This window comes from Vicia villosa, linkage group LG6 (assembly GCF_029867415.1).
Source record: "Vicia villosa cultivar HV-30 ecotype Madison, WI linkage group LG6, Vvil1.0, whole genome shotgun sequence".
Classification (NCBI taxonomy): domain Eukaryota; kingdom Viridiplantae; phylum Streptophyta; class Magnoliopsida; order Fabales; family Fabaceae; genus Vicia; species Vicia villosa.
In genome coordinates, this window is record NC_081185.1 from 29956689 (window position 1) to 29973262 (window position 16574).

General features: G+C 38.1%; 2 protein-coding genes across 2 annotated transcripts; both read left to right on the forward strand.

Annotated features, from left to right (window-relative positions):
• Nucleotides 1-938: 938 nt before the first annotated feature.
• LOC131613473 (uncharacterized) lies at nt 939-3690 on the forward strand. Its single transcript, XM_058885140.1, has 2 exons — nt 939-1425; nt 3680-3690. Exons 1-2 carry the CDS (start codon nt 939-941, stop codon nt 3688-3690), a joined length of 498 nt encoding a protein of 165 aa, XP_058741123.1.
• Nucleotide 3691: 1 nt separating this feature from the next.
• On the forward strand, nt 3692-5797 carry LOC131613474 (uncharacterized). Its single transcript, XM_058885141.1, has one exon. It carries the CDS (start codon nt 3692-3694, stop codon nt 5795-5797), a length of 2106 nt encoding a protein of 701 aa, XP_058741124.1.
• The last annotated feature ends 10777 nt before the right edge of the window (nt 5798-16574 follow it).

The window sequence follows — 16574 nt, forward strand, 5'->3', positions numbered from 1 at the left end:
CTGAACAGTATCAAAGAGGCTCAGAAATTGGATGTGAAAATGGTAGACATGATAGTGGGTTATGGCAAATCCGAGAAGAGTGATTTTAGGGCGGATGCGCAAGGAGTGTTGAGATTGCAGGATCAAATATGTATCCCTGATGACAATGATATAAAAGGATGATTTTAGAAGAAGGTCATCGCAGTAACTTGAGTATTCATCCTGGAGCTACTAAAATGTATCAAGACTTGAAGAAGATATTCTGGTGGCCGAGAATGAAAGAAGACGTGGCACGATTTGTATATGCTTGTTTAACTTGTCAAAAATCGAAGATTGAACACCAAAAGCCTGCAGGATTGATGCAACCGTTAGAAATTCCAGAATGGAAGTGGGATAGCATTTCGATGGATTTATTAACGGGGTTGCCTAATACTGCGAGTGGACACGATTCGATATGGGTGATTGTTGATAGGCTTACCAAATCATCCCATTTCATACCTATTAACATCACGTATCCGGTGGCAAAGTTAGCTGAGATCTATGTCCGAATGATTGTGAAGTTGCATGGTATTCCCTTGTGCATTGTGTCAGATAGAGATCCGAGATTCACTTCAGATTTTTGGAAGAGCTTGCAAGAAAGTTTGGGTTCTAAGTTGAGGTTAAGTTTGGCGTATCATCCTCAGACGGATGGTCAAACTGAAAGGACTATTCAGTCTCTAGAGGATTTGTTGAGAGCATGTGTTCTCGAACAAGGAGGCTCGTGGAGCACTTATCTTCCATTGATCGAGTTTACTTATAATAACAGTCATCATTCTAGTATCGGGATGGCACCTTTTGAAGCGTTGTACGGTCGGAGGTGTAGAACTCCACTATGTTGGCACGAATCCGGCGAAGGCGTAGTACTTGGGCCGGAAATTGTGCGAGAAACCACAGAGAAGGTAAAGTTGATTCGGGAAAAGATGAAGGCTACACAGAGTAGACAGAAGAGTTATCATGATAAGCGAAGGAAGGAGTTAGAATTTGAATCAGGTGACCATGTGTTTCTAAGAGTCACGCATGTGACTGGTGTTGGTCGTGCCCTGAAGTCAAAGAAGCTGACTCCACGATTTATCGGTCCTTATCAGATTTCAGAGAGAGTTGGTACTGTCGCTTATAGGGTGGCGTTACCGCCTAACCTGTCGAATCTGCACGATGTGTTTCATGTGTCACAGCTTCGGAAGTATGTTCCAGATCCATCTCACGTGATTCATATGGATGATGTGCAAGTGAGAGAGAACCTTACAGTAGAGACGATGCCGATTCGGATCACAGATCGTGAGATAAAGTCCCTTAGAGGTAAAGATATCCCGTTGGTGAAAGTAGTCTGGACGAGGACTACCGGAGAAAGCATGACGTGGGAAATGGAGAGCAAGATGCGAGACTCCTATCCCGAGTTGTTTGAACGAGGTAAGATTTTCGAGGACGAAAATATCGTAAGTGGGGGAGAGTTGTAACGCCCCAATTTTCGATATTTATTTATTACGTAATTGTTGGGTGTATTTGGTGTCTTAAAATGATATTTGATTTTTATTATATTAGTTTAATAATTATTTAGTAAGTAGTAAAATGATTAATTAGTTATTTGGGCCAAGTAGTGATTAGTAATTGGGAAGGTGTGTAGTAAGCCCATTAGCAAATTAAGGATTAATGAGAGATTAATAAAAATAAAGAAAAATTTGAAGGAATAGTTTCTTTTGGCAAAATTTAGAGGAACGTGAAAACAGAGAAAAAGGTTAGGGCAAGAGGTAGAAGAACTCCACCATTGTTGAAGGATCAAAGCTCAATTCTAAGGTAAGGGGGGAGAATGGGTTCTCTAAATGGTGATTACAACATGAGAGGGTAGTGAGGGTTCCTTTCCCTCTTTAGGTTTCATAATTGACATGTTGATTCCTTCTTTGATGTGTGAATTGATTTGAATTGTATGTTGTTCTTCATGATTAATGAGTATTGTATGATTGTGGACAAAATTCTATTTTAGATTGATGAATTTTGGTGTGGTTTTGGGTGTTGGTTGAGTTGTTGTTGTGTTCATAAGAAGAACTGAATCTGAGTGTAAAACTGTCCAATTTGATGAGTAGGAATTGGGTTGTTATCATGTTAAAATTGATGTAGCATAATAGGTTAATGAATCTAGATGAAAGGTGTGAGTTAATAGGTGAAATTATGATGTTTTAGACCTGAAATCGCAGACGGGAAGTGATGAAAACGAGTGAGAACGGACTGGTGCGAATGCAGACTTGGAAAGACAATTTTCCTACCAGTTTGCGTATGATACGCGTATGGGTGGAGGCCATACGCGTATGAGGGACACACCCAAGGGGCTATACGCGTATGATACGCAGCCCTGTCCTAACATAGTACAACCTACTGGTGGAATGCGTATGGTATGCGTATGAGAGAGAGGTCATACGCGTATGAGAATGTGATACGCGTATGTAGGAGTTTTTAGTGCAAATCTGATTCTGGAAAAACGCGTATGATACGCGTATGGGCAAGGGGGTATACGCGTATGGCTTAGCTGTACGCGTATGGTTACGCTAGTGTGCAGAATTTTCCATTTTTGTGATTTTCTCCTGATCCTTGAGTGAAATAAATACCTTTCTGAGTTACTTAAACTGTAGGACTTAGGTAAACATAGAGAGACTGTAAGAGTTATGCTTTGGACATATATATTGTGATAAGGTGTGTTGATTGTTGTGAATGTAACTACAAGATAATGAAATTATAGTTGCATGTTGTTGAGCTGGTTGATAGCCTAAATGGCGATGAGTTGAAGGCTGAAGCCTTGTGTTGTTGAAATATGTTGATGAGACATCCATATTGCATACAATGTCGTTGAGGGCTTATGCTCTGTTGTTGGCCTGTATTGGCATTGTTGAAGGCTTATGCCTTGTTATTGCCTCTAATATAATGGCATCTGTTGAGGGCTTATGCTCTGTTGGTACCACATGCATGTAGAGTCGATAGTTACATTTTCATTCATCTGACTGTTTGTAAATGTCATGTAATGATGTTGTTGTGTGATTGATGGTGTGAGAATCTGTTTATGATTGTGTTTGTGTGTGGTGTAGATACTACTCCTTAACCATGTGATATTTCACCGTATATTTATTAAATGTAATTCTCACCCCTTTTCTGTTGTTGTGTCTGTGCTTCTTCGGGAGTACAGATAACCAGGTACCAGAGTAGTGCTTGGATTTCTCGAGTGTTACTTGGTCGAGTCTTTGGAGTCGCTCTGATACGTAACACGGGGATGTTGGGATACGCTGTGTTTTGTTTTCCTTTCAGTTAGATGTTAAATTGTTACGTATCTTGATTTTGACATTATTGTTGGATCACCTGTTTAGTGGATATGATTTATTTGTTGGGGCCGTGGTGCCATGAGAATTAATAAGCTGTTTTTGAATTTCGCTGCAGTATAGGATATTCTATTTTAATGAATATTAAATAAAGTGATGTTATTGTGAACTGTTTAGAAGATGTGACATCCTACTCGTATTACTCTGATTATTTATGTATTTATAATTCGTTTATTTTTGATATGGGAAAGTGGGGTGTTACAATTGGTATCAGAGCAGTTCGGTTCGTCCGACCAAGTAGTTGAGTCGCTAACAAATCGAGTATTGTTAATCTCGTTATCTAAAGTATGTTTCTGTTGTAGTGTTTAGTTGAAATGGCTGGAAGAAACGATGCTGCGATTGCTGCTGCTTTGGAGGCTATGGCTCAAGCTCTGGAACATCAACCTAATGCTGGTGAGAATGCTGGGTCTCGCAGTTTGGCTACTTTCCAGAGGGAGAACCCGCCGGTCTTCAAAGGCAAGCACGACCCCGATGGAGCCCTAGAGTGGTTGAAAGAGATCGAGAGGATCTTTCGTGTAATGGATTGTACTCAGGCTCAAAAAGTTCGCTATAGAACGCATATGCTAGCAGTCGAAGCTGACGACTGGTGGCTAGCAACACGTCCTAGACTAGAAGCTGCAGGTGAAGAGATCACTTGGGACGTATTCCTAAGAGAATTCCTGAGGAAGTATTATCCTGAGAGCGTCCGTGGCAAGAAGGAAATCGAGTTCCACGAACTGAAACAAGGGAACATGTCAGTGACTGACTATGCTGCAAAGTTCACTGAATTGGCCAAATTTTATCCATACTATGATGGAGAGGGTGCAGAGTTTTCAAAATGCGTTAAGTTTGAAAATGGGTTACGCTCTGAGATCAAGAAGGCTATAGGGTATCACCAGATCCGCGTTTTCCCTAACTTGGTAGACAGCTGCAGAATCTTTGAGGAAGATAATGCTGCTCACTATAAGATTGTCAGTGATAGAAGAGGTAAGCAGAGTCAGCAACGTGGCAAGCCTTATGACACTCCAGCTGGCAAGGGCAAACAGAGAACTGCTCCGGGCCAGAGAACAAGTGGGGGAGGTGCTCTTGCCCCAATTGTGTGTTTTAAATGTGGCAAGGCTGGTCACAAGAGTACTTACTGCACTGATGACGTTAAGAAGTGTTTCCGTTGTGGCAAGAGTGGTCATATGATGTCTGAATGTAGACATAAAGAAGTGGTTTGTTTTAATTGCGGTGAAGAAGGACACATTGGAAGTCAATGTCAGAAACCAAAGAAGGCACAAGCTGGTGGTAAGGTGTTCGCATTGGCTGGTACTCAGACAAGCACTGAGGACAGACTAATTAGAGGTACTTGCTTCATCAATAGTATGCCTTTAATTACTATTATCGATACTGGTGCTACTCATTGTTTTATTGCTGCTGAATGTGTGGAAAAGTTGGGTCTTGTGCTATCTTCGATGAATGGCGAGATGGTAGTTGAGGTTCCAGCTAAAGGATCTGTGACTACATCTCTTGTTTGTTTGAAGTGTCCGTTGTCGATCTTCAACAGGGACTTTGCTGTTGATTTAGTATGTTTACCGTTAGCCGGGCTGGACGTAATTTTGGGAATGAACTTGTTAGAATATAACTATGCTCATATCAATTGTTATAACAAGACTGTGAGATTTTCAACTGCCGAAGAAGAAGGAGCTGGTTTAGTGTCATCTAAGCAGGTACGACAATTGCTGAAGGAAGAGGTAGAGATGTTCTCGTTGATGGCAACATTGTCAATCGAGAATCAGAACATCATCGATGAGCTACCGGTAGTATGTGAATTCCCTGAAGTTTTTCCCGATGAGATTCCCGATGTGCCGCCAGAAAGAGGAATTGAGTTTACGATTGATCTTGTACCTGGTACCAGACCTGTTTCTATGGCACCGTACAGGATGTCCGCATCTGAGTTGACAGAATTAAAGAAGCAATTAGAAGACTTACTGGAGAAGAAGTTTGTCAGACCAAGTGTATCGCCGTGGGGAGCCCCAGTGCTGTTAGTGAAGAAAAAGGACATAAGCATGAGACTTTGCGTAGATTATAGACAGCTGAATAAAGTAAACATTAAGAATAAATACCCGCTACCGAGAATAGATGATTTGATGGACCAATTGGTGGGTGCGAGTGTTTTTAGCAAGATCGATCTGAGGTCGGGTTACCATCAGATTAAGGTTAAAGATGAAGATGTACAGAAGACAGCATTCATAACAAGATATGGACATTATGAATATTCAGTGATGCCATTTGGTGTTACGAACGCGCCAGGAGTATTTATGGAATATATGAACCGTATCTTCCATGAGTATTCAGATCAGTTCGTCGTGGTGTTCATAGACGACATCTTGATATATTCTAAATCAGAGCCAGAGCATTCAGATTATTTGAGGACGGTATTGCAAGTGTTGAAATAAAGGAAGTTGTATGCGAAGTTGTCCAAGTGTGAATTTTGGTTGAAAGAAGTCAGTTTTCTGGGACATGTCATATCTGGTAGTGGCATTGCTGTAGACCCATCTAAGGTAGATGCTGTGTTACAATGGGAGACTCCAAAGTCAGCTACCGAGATTAGAAGTTTCTTGGGCTTAGCCGGTTACTACAGACGGTTTATTGAAGGATTTTCTAAGTTGGCACTTCCGTTAACTAAGTTGACGTGTAAGGGTAAAGTGTTCATATGGGATGCATAATGCGAAGAAAGTTTTGTGGAATTGAAGAAGAGATTGACGACAGCTCCGGTTTTGACGTTACCGAACCCAGGAGAACCTTTTGTAGTTTATTGCGATGCTTCTTTGATGGATTTAGGTGGTGTACTTATGCAGAATAGTAAGGTAATTGCTTATGCGTCGAGACAACTGAGAATTCATGAAAAGAACTACCCTACACATGATTTGGAACTCGCTGCTGTTGTTTTCGTACTAAAAATTTGGAGACATCATCTCTATGGTTCTAGATTTGAAGTCTATAGTGACCATAAGAGTTTGAAATACCTGTTTGACCAGAAGGAGCTGAACATGAGACAGCGAAGATGGTTAGAACTGTTGAAAGATTATGATTTTGAGTTGAATTATCACCCCGGTAAGGCAAATGTTGTGGCTGATGCCTTAAGCCGGAAGACCTTACACATGTCCGCTATGATGGTTAAAGAATTAGAACTGATCGAACAATTCCGAGATATGAGCTTGATTTGTGAAGTGACACCGCAGAGTGTTAAGTTGGGAATGCTTAAAATTGATAATGACTTTCTAAACAGTATCAAAGAGGCTCAGAAATTGGATGTGAAAATGGTAGACATGATAGTGGGTTGTGGCAAATCCGAGAAGAGTGATTTTAGGGTGGATGCGCAAGGAGTGTTGAGATTGCAGGATCGAATATGTATCCCTGATGACAATGATATGAAAAGGATGATTTTAGAAGAAGGTCATCGCAGTAACTTGAGTATTCATCCTGGAGCTACTAAAATGTATCAAGACTTGAAGAAGATATTCTGGTGGCCGAGAATGAAAGAAGACGTGGCACGATTTGTATATGCTTGTTTAACTTGTCAAAAATGGAAGATTGAACACCAAAAGCCTGCAGGATTGATGCAACCGTTAGAAATTCCAGAATGGAAGTGGGATAGCATTTCGATGGATTTCGTAACGGGGTTGCCTAATATTGCGAGTGGACACGATTCGATATGGGTGATTGTTGATAGGCTTACCAAATCAGCCAATTTCATACCTATTAACATCACGTATCCGGTGGCAAAGTTAGCTGAGATCTATGTCCGAATGATTGTGAAGTTGCATGGTATTCCCTTGTGCATTGTGTCGGATAGAGATCCGAGATTCACTTCACATTTTTGTAAGAGCTTGCAAGAAAGTTTGGGTTCTAAGTTGAGGTTAAGTTCGGCGTATCATCCTCAGACGGATGGTCAAACTGAAAGGACTATTCAGTCTCTAGAGGATTTGTTGAGAGCATGTGTTCTCGAACAAGGAGGCTCGTGGAGCACTTATCTTCCATTGATCGAGTTTACTTATAATAACAGTCATCATTCTAGTATCGGGATGGCACCTTTTGAAGCATTGTACGGTCGGAGGTGTAGAACTCCGCTATGTTGGCACGAATCCGGCGAAGGCGTAGTGCTTGGGCCGGAAATTGTGCGAGAAACCACAGAGAAGGTAAAGTTGATTCGGGAAAAGATGAAGGCTACACAGAGTAGACAGAAGATTTATCATGATAAGCGAAGGAAGGAGTTAGAATTTGAATTAGGTGACCATGTGTTTCTAAGAGTCACGCATGTGACTGGTGTTGGTCGTGCCCTGAAGTCAAAGAAGCTGACTCCACGATTTATCGGTCCTTATCAGATTTCAGAGAGAGTTGGTACTGTCGCTTATAGGGTGGCGTTACCGCCTAACCTGTCGAATCTGCACGATGTGTTTCATGTGTCACAGCTTCGGAAGTATGTTCCAGATCCATCTCACGTGATTCATATGGATGATGTGCAAGTGAGAGAGAACCTTACAGTAGAGACGATGTCGATTCGGATCACAGATCGTGAGATAAAGTCCCTTAGAGGTAAAGATATCCCGTTGGTGAAAGTAGTCTGGACGGGGACTACCGGAGAAAGCATGACGTGGGAAATGGAGAGCAAGATGCGAGACTCCTATCCCGAGTTGTTTGAACGAGGTAAGATTTTCGAGGACGAAAATATCGTAAGTGGGGGAGAGTTGTAACGCCCCAATTTTCGATATTTATTTATTACGTAATTGTTGGGTGTATTTGGTGTCTTAAAATGATATTTGTGTGTGGTGTAGATACTACTCCTTAACCATGTGATATTTCACCGTATATTTATTGAATGTAATTCTCACCCCTTTTCTGTTGTTGTGTCTGTGTTTCTTCGGGAGTACAGATAACCAGGTACCAGAGTAGTGCTTGGATTTCTTGAGTGTTACTTGATCGAGTCTTAGGAGTCGCTCTGATACGTAACACAGGGATGTTGGGATACGCTGTGTTTTGTTTTCCTTTCAGTTAGATGTTAAATTGTTACGTATCTTGATTTTGACATTATTGTTGGATCACCTGTTTAATGGATATGATTTATTTGTTGGGGCCGTGGTGCCATGAGAATTAATAAGCTGTTTTTGAATTTCGCTGCAGTATAGGATATTCTATTTTAATGAATATTAAATAAAGTGATGTTATTGTGAATTGTTTAGAAGATGTGACATCCTACTCGTATTACTCTGATTATTTATGTATTTATAATTCGTTTATTTTCTATATGGGAAAGTGGGGTGTTACAAATCCCGCGTAAAATATAACATGAATCAGAGTAATGTATCATGCATATCAATTCAAGGGTGTCACATTTGTTGAAATACATAGAAACAAAAAACAAAACAACATAATGCATCTAGTCATGTTCATAACACACGTTTGAATATCATGTTTCATATGCACATCACAGCGGAATAATAAAGCTATATCAATCATTAGATCTCCTAGCATATAATCATGCATAAAATGTTAGGCACTACGGTCACATCACATAATCCAACATAAATCCAAAATTTAAAGAGAGTGATACAATATCTCTCAAAACAACAGTAAACATGAAATCAAACGAAACCCTCAATATGTTACATAACAAGAGCATGAGACTATCTCTACCTAGGAAAACGTTAAAACAATAGAAAAGCTCTTCGGCTATATCCTCATAAGCACACGATCACCTCTACTCCTTGTCACCTGAGCGATGTTGTACAAAACATCATTTCAACAGAAGGGTGAGAATTCATATCATTATGGAAATATATAATAATAAGCAAAGTATAACAGTATACAACAAAAAATTCATCACACTTCCAACAAATATGTATCAAACCATTTTAGATACATATCACATGTTTTGCATATACAACATGGCACAAAAGATTCAAGACACACAAGAAATCCAATCACAATTATCACCAATGTATAAATCACACAAATTGCACATAATCACATCACAACACAATTCACATCGTCACATGTGACTCCAATACGACTCAATGCAAATGCTTGTGGTACCAATGTTATCCTTAGAGGATTACCCGTGTCTATCATTTCCATACAGATAACCATCAAAATAAGTCTGTCATCTAGACTTCAAACCCATCTCTTTCTCACCTAATAAATAAATGCATGTGCAAATATCGACAATCATATATACAATTAAGACCATTTCTCAATCTTAATATACCAGCATATATCTCACCAATTCATCACATATGAATTCACCACACATTTGCACAAACATATACAATTTCATGTTATCAAATACACATGAAAACATCTCCACAACACTCACAAAATCAACACATCACCAAATAACAAGTAGCAAAACATAGCTCCACAATGTTATTCTCAAGTAATCACAATTCACAACATACATGGAAATTTAAGTATCATGTTATCTTAATGTGATTCAAAACCACACTAAACGATTCCAAAAAATTATGGAAAATTCACCATAATTCATGATAAATCATAAGCATACATGATATCCATCCAATTTTTGAAAATATAAAATTTTGAATTCTAGGCCGCGCTTAGCTCGGCCAGGCTCACTAAGCGTCTTGCAATTCTGCAAAACAATTCCTGCGAGAATAGCATCCTATCCAACACGATTTCTTCATTAAAACCCAACCAAAACAGTGATTTAATCATGGAAACAAGGTATTCTAACATATACATAACATTTAAGATCATTTAGCATCATAAAAATAAGATTTCATGACATTGATTTCATCACTTCAAGTTCAAACCCGAACATTCAAAACTCATGAAAAAGATGAATAAATCCTCAATTCATGCTACTACCCTTGCATAATCATCATACAAACCCATAATAATGAAGAAAACCCACCCTTACCTTAGGATTTAGGCTTCTAGGTTTCTTTTCTTATTCCTTTCTCTTCTCTTCTCTTCTTTTCCCCTTTTCCTATTTTCTTCTCTTTTCTTACTATCTTTCTCTTTCTCTCTAGTTTTATGGAAACTGTTACTAATTTTCATTTCACTAATGGGTTTAATACTTAACAACTCCCTTATTTCTCATTCTAACCAACATAGACCCAAATTAATATTTTCTCATTTTCATACTTACTAACCCAAAACATAATTATCACAAATATACCGCAAAACCTATATTTAATTAATTATCACACAACATAATAATCAATAAATTAAGCAAAAAAAATAAAATAATAAATATTAAAAACGGGATGTTACAACTTTCATGTCAAATTTCTTAGGTAGAAACCTAAGAATTTTTCTTACAAGTTTTTCTTCTGACATCTTCTCTCCCAAGATACTAGATTCATTTGCAATTTCAAGAATCTTCATTCATATGAAACTGTTGGATAGTCTCATCATCATTCATCTTCAGATTTTAAAATTTGGAAGTGAGAAGCTGAAGTCTAGACATCTTTACTTTGGATGTGCCTTCATAAGTTGTTATGAGGATTTCCTAAGCATCCTTGGCTACAGTACAAGTGTTGATCAATCTAAAAACATTATTTTTTACTCTGTTGAATAGAGCATCAAAGTCTTGGAGTTTCCAATAGTTGATTTATCATCCTCATCAGACCAATCTTCTTCAGGTTTTAAGGACACATTCCCTACTTTGACTTTATCAACAGGATTCACCCATCCTTTTAAAACAGCCTTACAAGCCTTTTTGTCCATGGATTTCAGAAAAGCAACCATTCTGGCTTTCCACTAGTAATAATTAGAATCATTGTTGAAGCGGTAAAGTGCAAGCAAAAGTAAGTGGTATATTATTACCGAGTGATATAGGTTATATCGTATCGTAGTCCACAAAGATTCGTAGAGAAAAACTGTCGTTCAACTATCTCACGTTCTAAGCTTCATGATTGGGTCACGGAAAGTAAATGCGAAAAAAGTAATTAAAGCAAATAAACAATCTATTGCAACTTACAAGAATTCATTCTGGAATCGTATTTCTACTCAACCCGTCGAATACTTAAATCTGAAGATCTATCGCTCAACACTCACAATACGCATCAAAATCACCAGGCATCATGTGAGACGCCACATCAGTGTCCATTTCTGCAACACCGACGAAAGCTCAAGCGTACTATTCACATCAACGATTTCTCCACCTACACAAACAACACGGAGGCATTAAACTCGATACCCATTACGATTATTAGTCCCAAATCTATGTTTAGAGTTTAGAAACTAATAGTTATCATTCCTAATCAAGATCTATGATGTCTATTTCTACAACAACACAAACCCAAAGCATTTAAGTAAAAAGATCAAGAACAACAACAATAATGATTTGTAAAGCAAATATATAAATGATCCCAAGATCAACAAATGTACATACAAGAGAGGAAAAATATACATATAAACCCTGCCATTGGAATGGGTCATAGGGAAGAAGAAGAACAAACGGAAACTTATCGTGTTGTCGGCACAATCGGAAACCACTCGAGCTCTATTGACATGATTAGCCACCCAATGATGTTGCTTGAACCTCTAAATTTCAAAGAATGGATCATAAATCAACTTTGTCAAAGAAGAGATAATAACCCTAACTAAAAACAAAGCTGTCTATAAATAGAAAAACAAAAATACGCAGAGGGCGCTTAGCACGGTCCAGCGCGCGTAGCGCGCCTTCACTAAAAACTTAAACTGCCCTAGAGCACGTTGCGTCCTCCAGGCCGCGCGTCGCACGGTGGAGACTGTCAAAACTTTTGAAAAACTCCCAGGCCGCGCTAAGCGCCGACCAGCGCGCGTAGCATGCCACACCGGAAAATTCTTCCTTTATTCCAAAACTTGCGTTCACAGCCGTGTCTTCGACACTTTATTTCTCAAGGCTCCGAATACGCAAAAACACCTACAAAAAAGATACAAAAACTATCAAACGGTATAAGAGTATACGTATTTACATAAATTCACAATATATACAAAATTACACAAAAACGGGGAATTATTCAAACGGTATTAATAAAAAGTATCGATAAGTGCCACATATTACATACACAAAATAACTACATTTTGGCACTTATCAAACTCTCCCCGACTTGAATTTGTTTGTCCTCAAACAAGGCCAAACACCCAAAGAATTAAAAGTGAAAACTCCAAAGAATCAAGAATCAGCAAAGTTTAGCAAAACGAAACAATTGCACGGTTCAAATAAGAACATACAAACAAAGTAAACTTACCACAATCCTACAACGAACATGAAAATTAAATGAATCCTAAGTACAAAAATCATACAAAATATTATAAACAAAACAAGCTCAATCACGAATCACGCCTAGCAAAAACTCATCGGTAGATAAAAAACACCGTAAGGTGAGGACTTTGACACACACCCAACAATCTTGCAAACAATAGATAAAATTATGCACTCATCCAAAAATAGTATTGAAAATGCAAGGACATGAAACACAAGCGTTTTCAAGGTTGTAATGTGGCTCGGTTAACAAACAAGGGATAAGTCCTAAAGTTAATCGAAACAAAAACTTGCCTAAACCTAAGGGAGTAATTACTTCCACAAAGTTTCAAACAATACAATTCCAATCCAACTTTCTTTTTCATCACAAGTTGTCAAACCAAACACAAAACTTATTAGCATATTTTTATTTCACTACTCTTTTTGATTTTTCTTTCGCAAACTTTTCTCTTTTTTCTTTCTTTTTCACATTTTTTTTGTTTTCTTTTTCTTTTTACAACCTCATACTAACCACAACATATGTAAGCAAACATCCTCTCCCCAACTTGAATACAACCATCATCATAATAAGAAGATTCCATACTTTCTAAGGCATGGTAAAAATTCAAACAATAAATCATAGTTGAGGGTTCAAGAAAACAAAGAATCAACATCCATACACAAATGAGAACCGGACACTCATAGACAAGCATTTAGCAAAAACAATATGGACATTGACAAAAAAAGCTCAAAAGGAGTCACGAATGGTCACACTCTCACAAGGTGAATTGAAATTTGGATATGGTAGTTGTGCTCAAAATCAAACAAGTGCCTTGATCACTTTCGTGCATTCACAAAATCAATACAAATGAAAGATTAAACATAATAGTATCCAGTTAAAACAAGAAATGTCGGTCACTCGCATATATACACAATAGAAAGCTACCTCACATTTATAGGTAAAAAGGGAAAACTAATTGTGATTCAAGTCATGAGCAAGTTATGCAAAAAGAATGAATGATATGAAATTTGTACAAATGAAAAGTCTCCTAAACATGCTATGCTCTAGAAAGCGATAAGCGAATACCTTGCAACGTACAAAATTGAACAATCATTACCGCACAACCGGCATGTTGAATCAATCAAAATCGAAGAATTACCTAATGCGACTCCAAGTAATCGGGCCAAAATTTGAGTCTAAAAACAAACAAAAGAATTAAAAATAAAACTATAAAGTACTATAATATAAAGCCTTGGTGTAAGTGGGAAAAAGGCTAGCCAAGTGAACCATTAAAAATAATTCACTGGCCAAAAGTAGCAGGGCACGCTAAGCGCGGTGAGCGCGCTATACCAGTTGGGCAAAAACCAGTATAACAACTATGCAGTCCCAGCCACTCTCCATTTCTCACCTACACAGCTCAGTGCAACAACACCCAATATTAGGGCTACCAAGCCGGGAAGGAAATTCACTATCAGCAGTACTAGTTCAAAGCTTAGAAAGTCCCAGTTTACAACTTTTCTCGTAATCACTACCTAGTAGAAACCAACATCTAGATATGAGAAATCGACATCCCACTCCCAATAACCGCAGTGATAAAAACAGTCACACACCTTGTGACTAGAGGAACCGAATAGAAAGATTACACTTTAAAATAAACAATACTTGATCTTGCTAAAAAGCTTTGATCAAGAATAATACTCAACTCTTTTGCTTAAAAGCTTGAAGAGTGAGAACACATATTCCACCTTAATGTATCAGAAGATACATGAGTGCCACACAAGAAAAACACACGAAAAACTTAAAGGACTCCCAAAACATCAACCCTTATTTTGCACACACGGTTTCCATTTATGAATGCTTGCAAAACCAGGTTTAGTAAGTTCTTATTAATAGACTCTTGCAGTATGGGCTTGGACTTTAAAAAATCCAATCTTCTCCTTTCTGAAATAGTTGCAAGATCTTCACACAAGATAGGAATAAATCAAATCAATTCTTAGTTTTCTAAAAAAAATCTCAAAATTCCTTTTTCTAAAAACCAAAAAAAAAATTCATTTGTTCTAAAGACTCCATTATTGGCTGTGTCTGTAATGGGTATCTAAATATTCTAGATCCTCATATTTTTCAATCAAATCTTCAAGGATTAAAAATCCAATTTTAACCGTCAGGATGTTCTGGTGTAGGATATCACAACATTTGGCAGAACATCTGTCAAAACACATAACAGCTGAACCTGTTATGACAATTGGTCAAGATGTTTCAACATCTTGCTCAACATTAGTTAAGAACCATGTTTTAGAAAAATTGATGCCAATCACAAAACCATGGAACTAACAACTTTCATCAGCAATATTTTCTTGACCATCTTTTTCAGCCAGAGCTTTAATCAACATTTCCAGTCTTATTTTCCTTACAGTACAGGTTTTGATAGTATCATCTAACCCTTTACAAGTAGCTCTTAATTCAATTATTACGTTATCCTTGGAGGTGGAAACACCAATTTCTTTCCAGAAGTCATGACAATGTCAGGAACATGTGTCCCCTCAAACAACTTGTAATGGAAAGATAGAGGTGAATCCCTTCTGCATAGATCATCTGAATCAGTTAAGATTTCTGGATGTTGATCAAGAATGATTCCACAAATTAAAGTGGGGAAATAAATTGGCATTTTTAATGCATAAGAAGTACCTTGCTTCATGATTTACTCAAAGATATAGGTCCCAAAGTCATATTTTATTTTGGTCCCAATAATGTAGATGAACCTTCCCAGCCCAGTAGAAACAGAAGAAGTGTGATTATTAGGCACCCAGTTGGCAGATCTAATCTTGTGAAGAATGGTATACGTCACACTCAGAAAGCTTGCAGACAATTTTTCTTTTCTAGGCCAAACCTTAACTTGCTTTCGGGTGACTTCTCTATAAATGGTATTGTCAGACACCTCAACCTCAGTTTGTTCTTCCTCACTCCTTCCTATAAACATATTTATCACAACTGCAGAAAATTCCACGCACTTACCTCTATCAAACACTTTCTTGAACTCCTTTCTTTTCTTGTCATTACACTCTTGAGTTATGTTGACAACAAACTCACCAAATTTTCATAACACTTACCAAGCTTGGACACACTCTTCATTAATCCATCATAACTAATGAGATCAATAACTTCCTTGCACTCTAAGGCATCTTTCCCCAATTTCGTTTCTAGAGCAATACATCTCTGGTAGATATACTTCCATTTCTCATCATTTTTTGTAAGATGAATAGACACATTATCTAGAGAGATATCTGGAATATTTGAAAGACTCTTCATCATCATAGACTTTCCCTTGGTTTTATGCATGATGTTCTAAACATCAACACCAACATAAAATTATGAATCACTTGAAGTAGCATCCTCACTCTTTGGGTTTTTCTTCTAAGAGCTAGGAGATAGAACTTTGATCTAACCCTTGGTTGGTCCCACACTAGTGCTTTTTTTGGGAATTTTGGAGGGTGTACTCCCAGTCATACCAGTAGTCTTTTCCTTCATTGAAATTCTGGACGACAGAACTCAGATGTCCAATAGGATTTCGAGACATCTGATCTGACAGAAAACATGGCAAGGCGTATAACAGATAAAACAGGTACTAAAAAGATAAACAACACACAAAATTGTTTACCCAGTTTGGTGAGAAACACACCTACTCTGGGGGCTACCAAGCCAGGAAGGAAGTCCACTATCAGTAGTATTAATTCAAAGCTAAACTACCCTGTTTACAACTTTTCACTTAATCCCTACCCAATGACCCTTCTACCTAGATCCTCGCTAGATATGAGAAGCCCCTTTCACTCCCAATTACAGCAGTAATGTCTAGCAGTCTGCACCTTAGCCACTGCATGGACGGCTTAGTCTTCTCATGAAGATCCTACTCCATGACAACTCTGATCACAAAAAAAAAACACCAACAGGAAGACACACTTCCATGACCATACTTATCACAACATGA

Bases quoted from the DNA above. Each gene is read 5' to 3' on its own strand.
- LOC131613473 (XM_058885140.1), top strand. From the start codon at position 939: ATGAAGGCTACACAGAGTAGACAGAAGAGTTATCATGATAAGCGAAGG.
- LOC131613474 (XM_058885141.1), top strand. From the start codon at position 3,692: ATGGCTGGAAGAAACGATGCTGCGATTGCTGCTGCTTTGGAGGCTATG.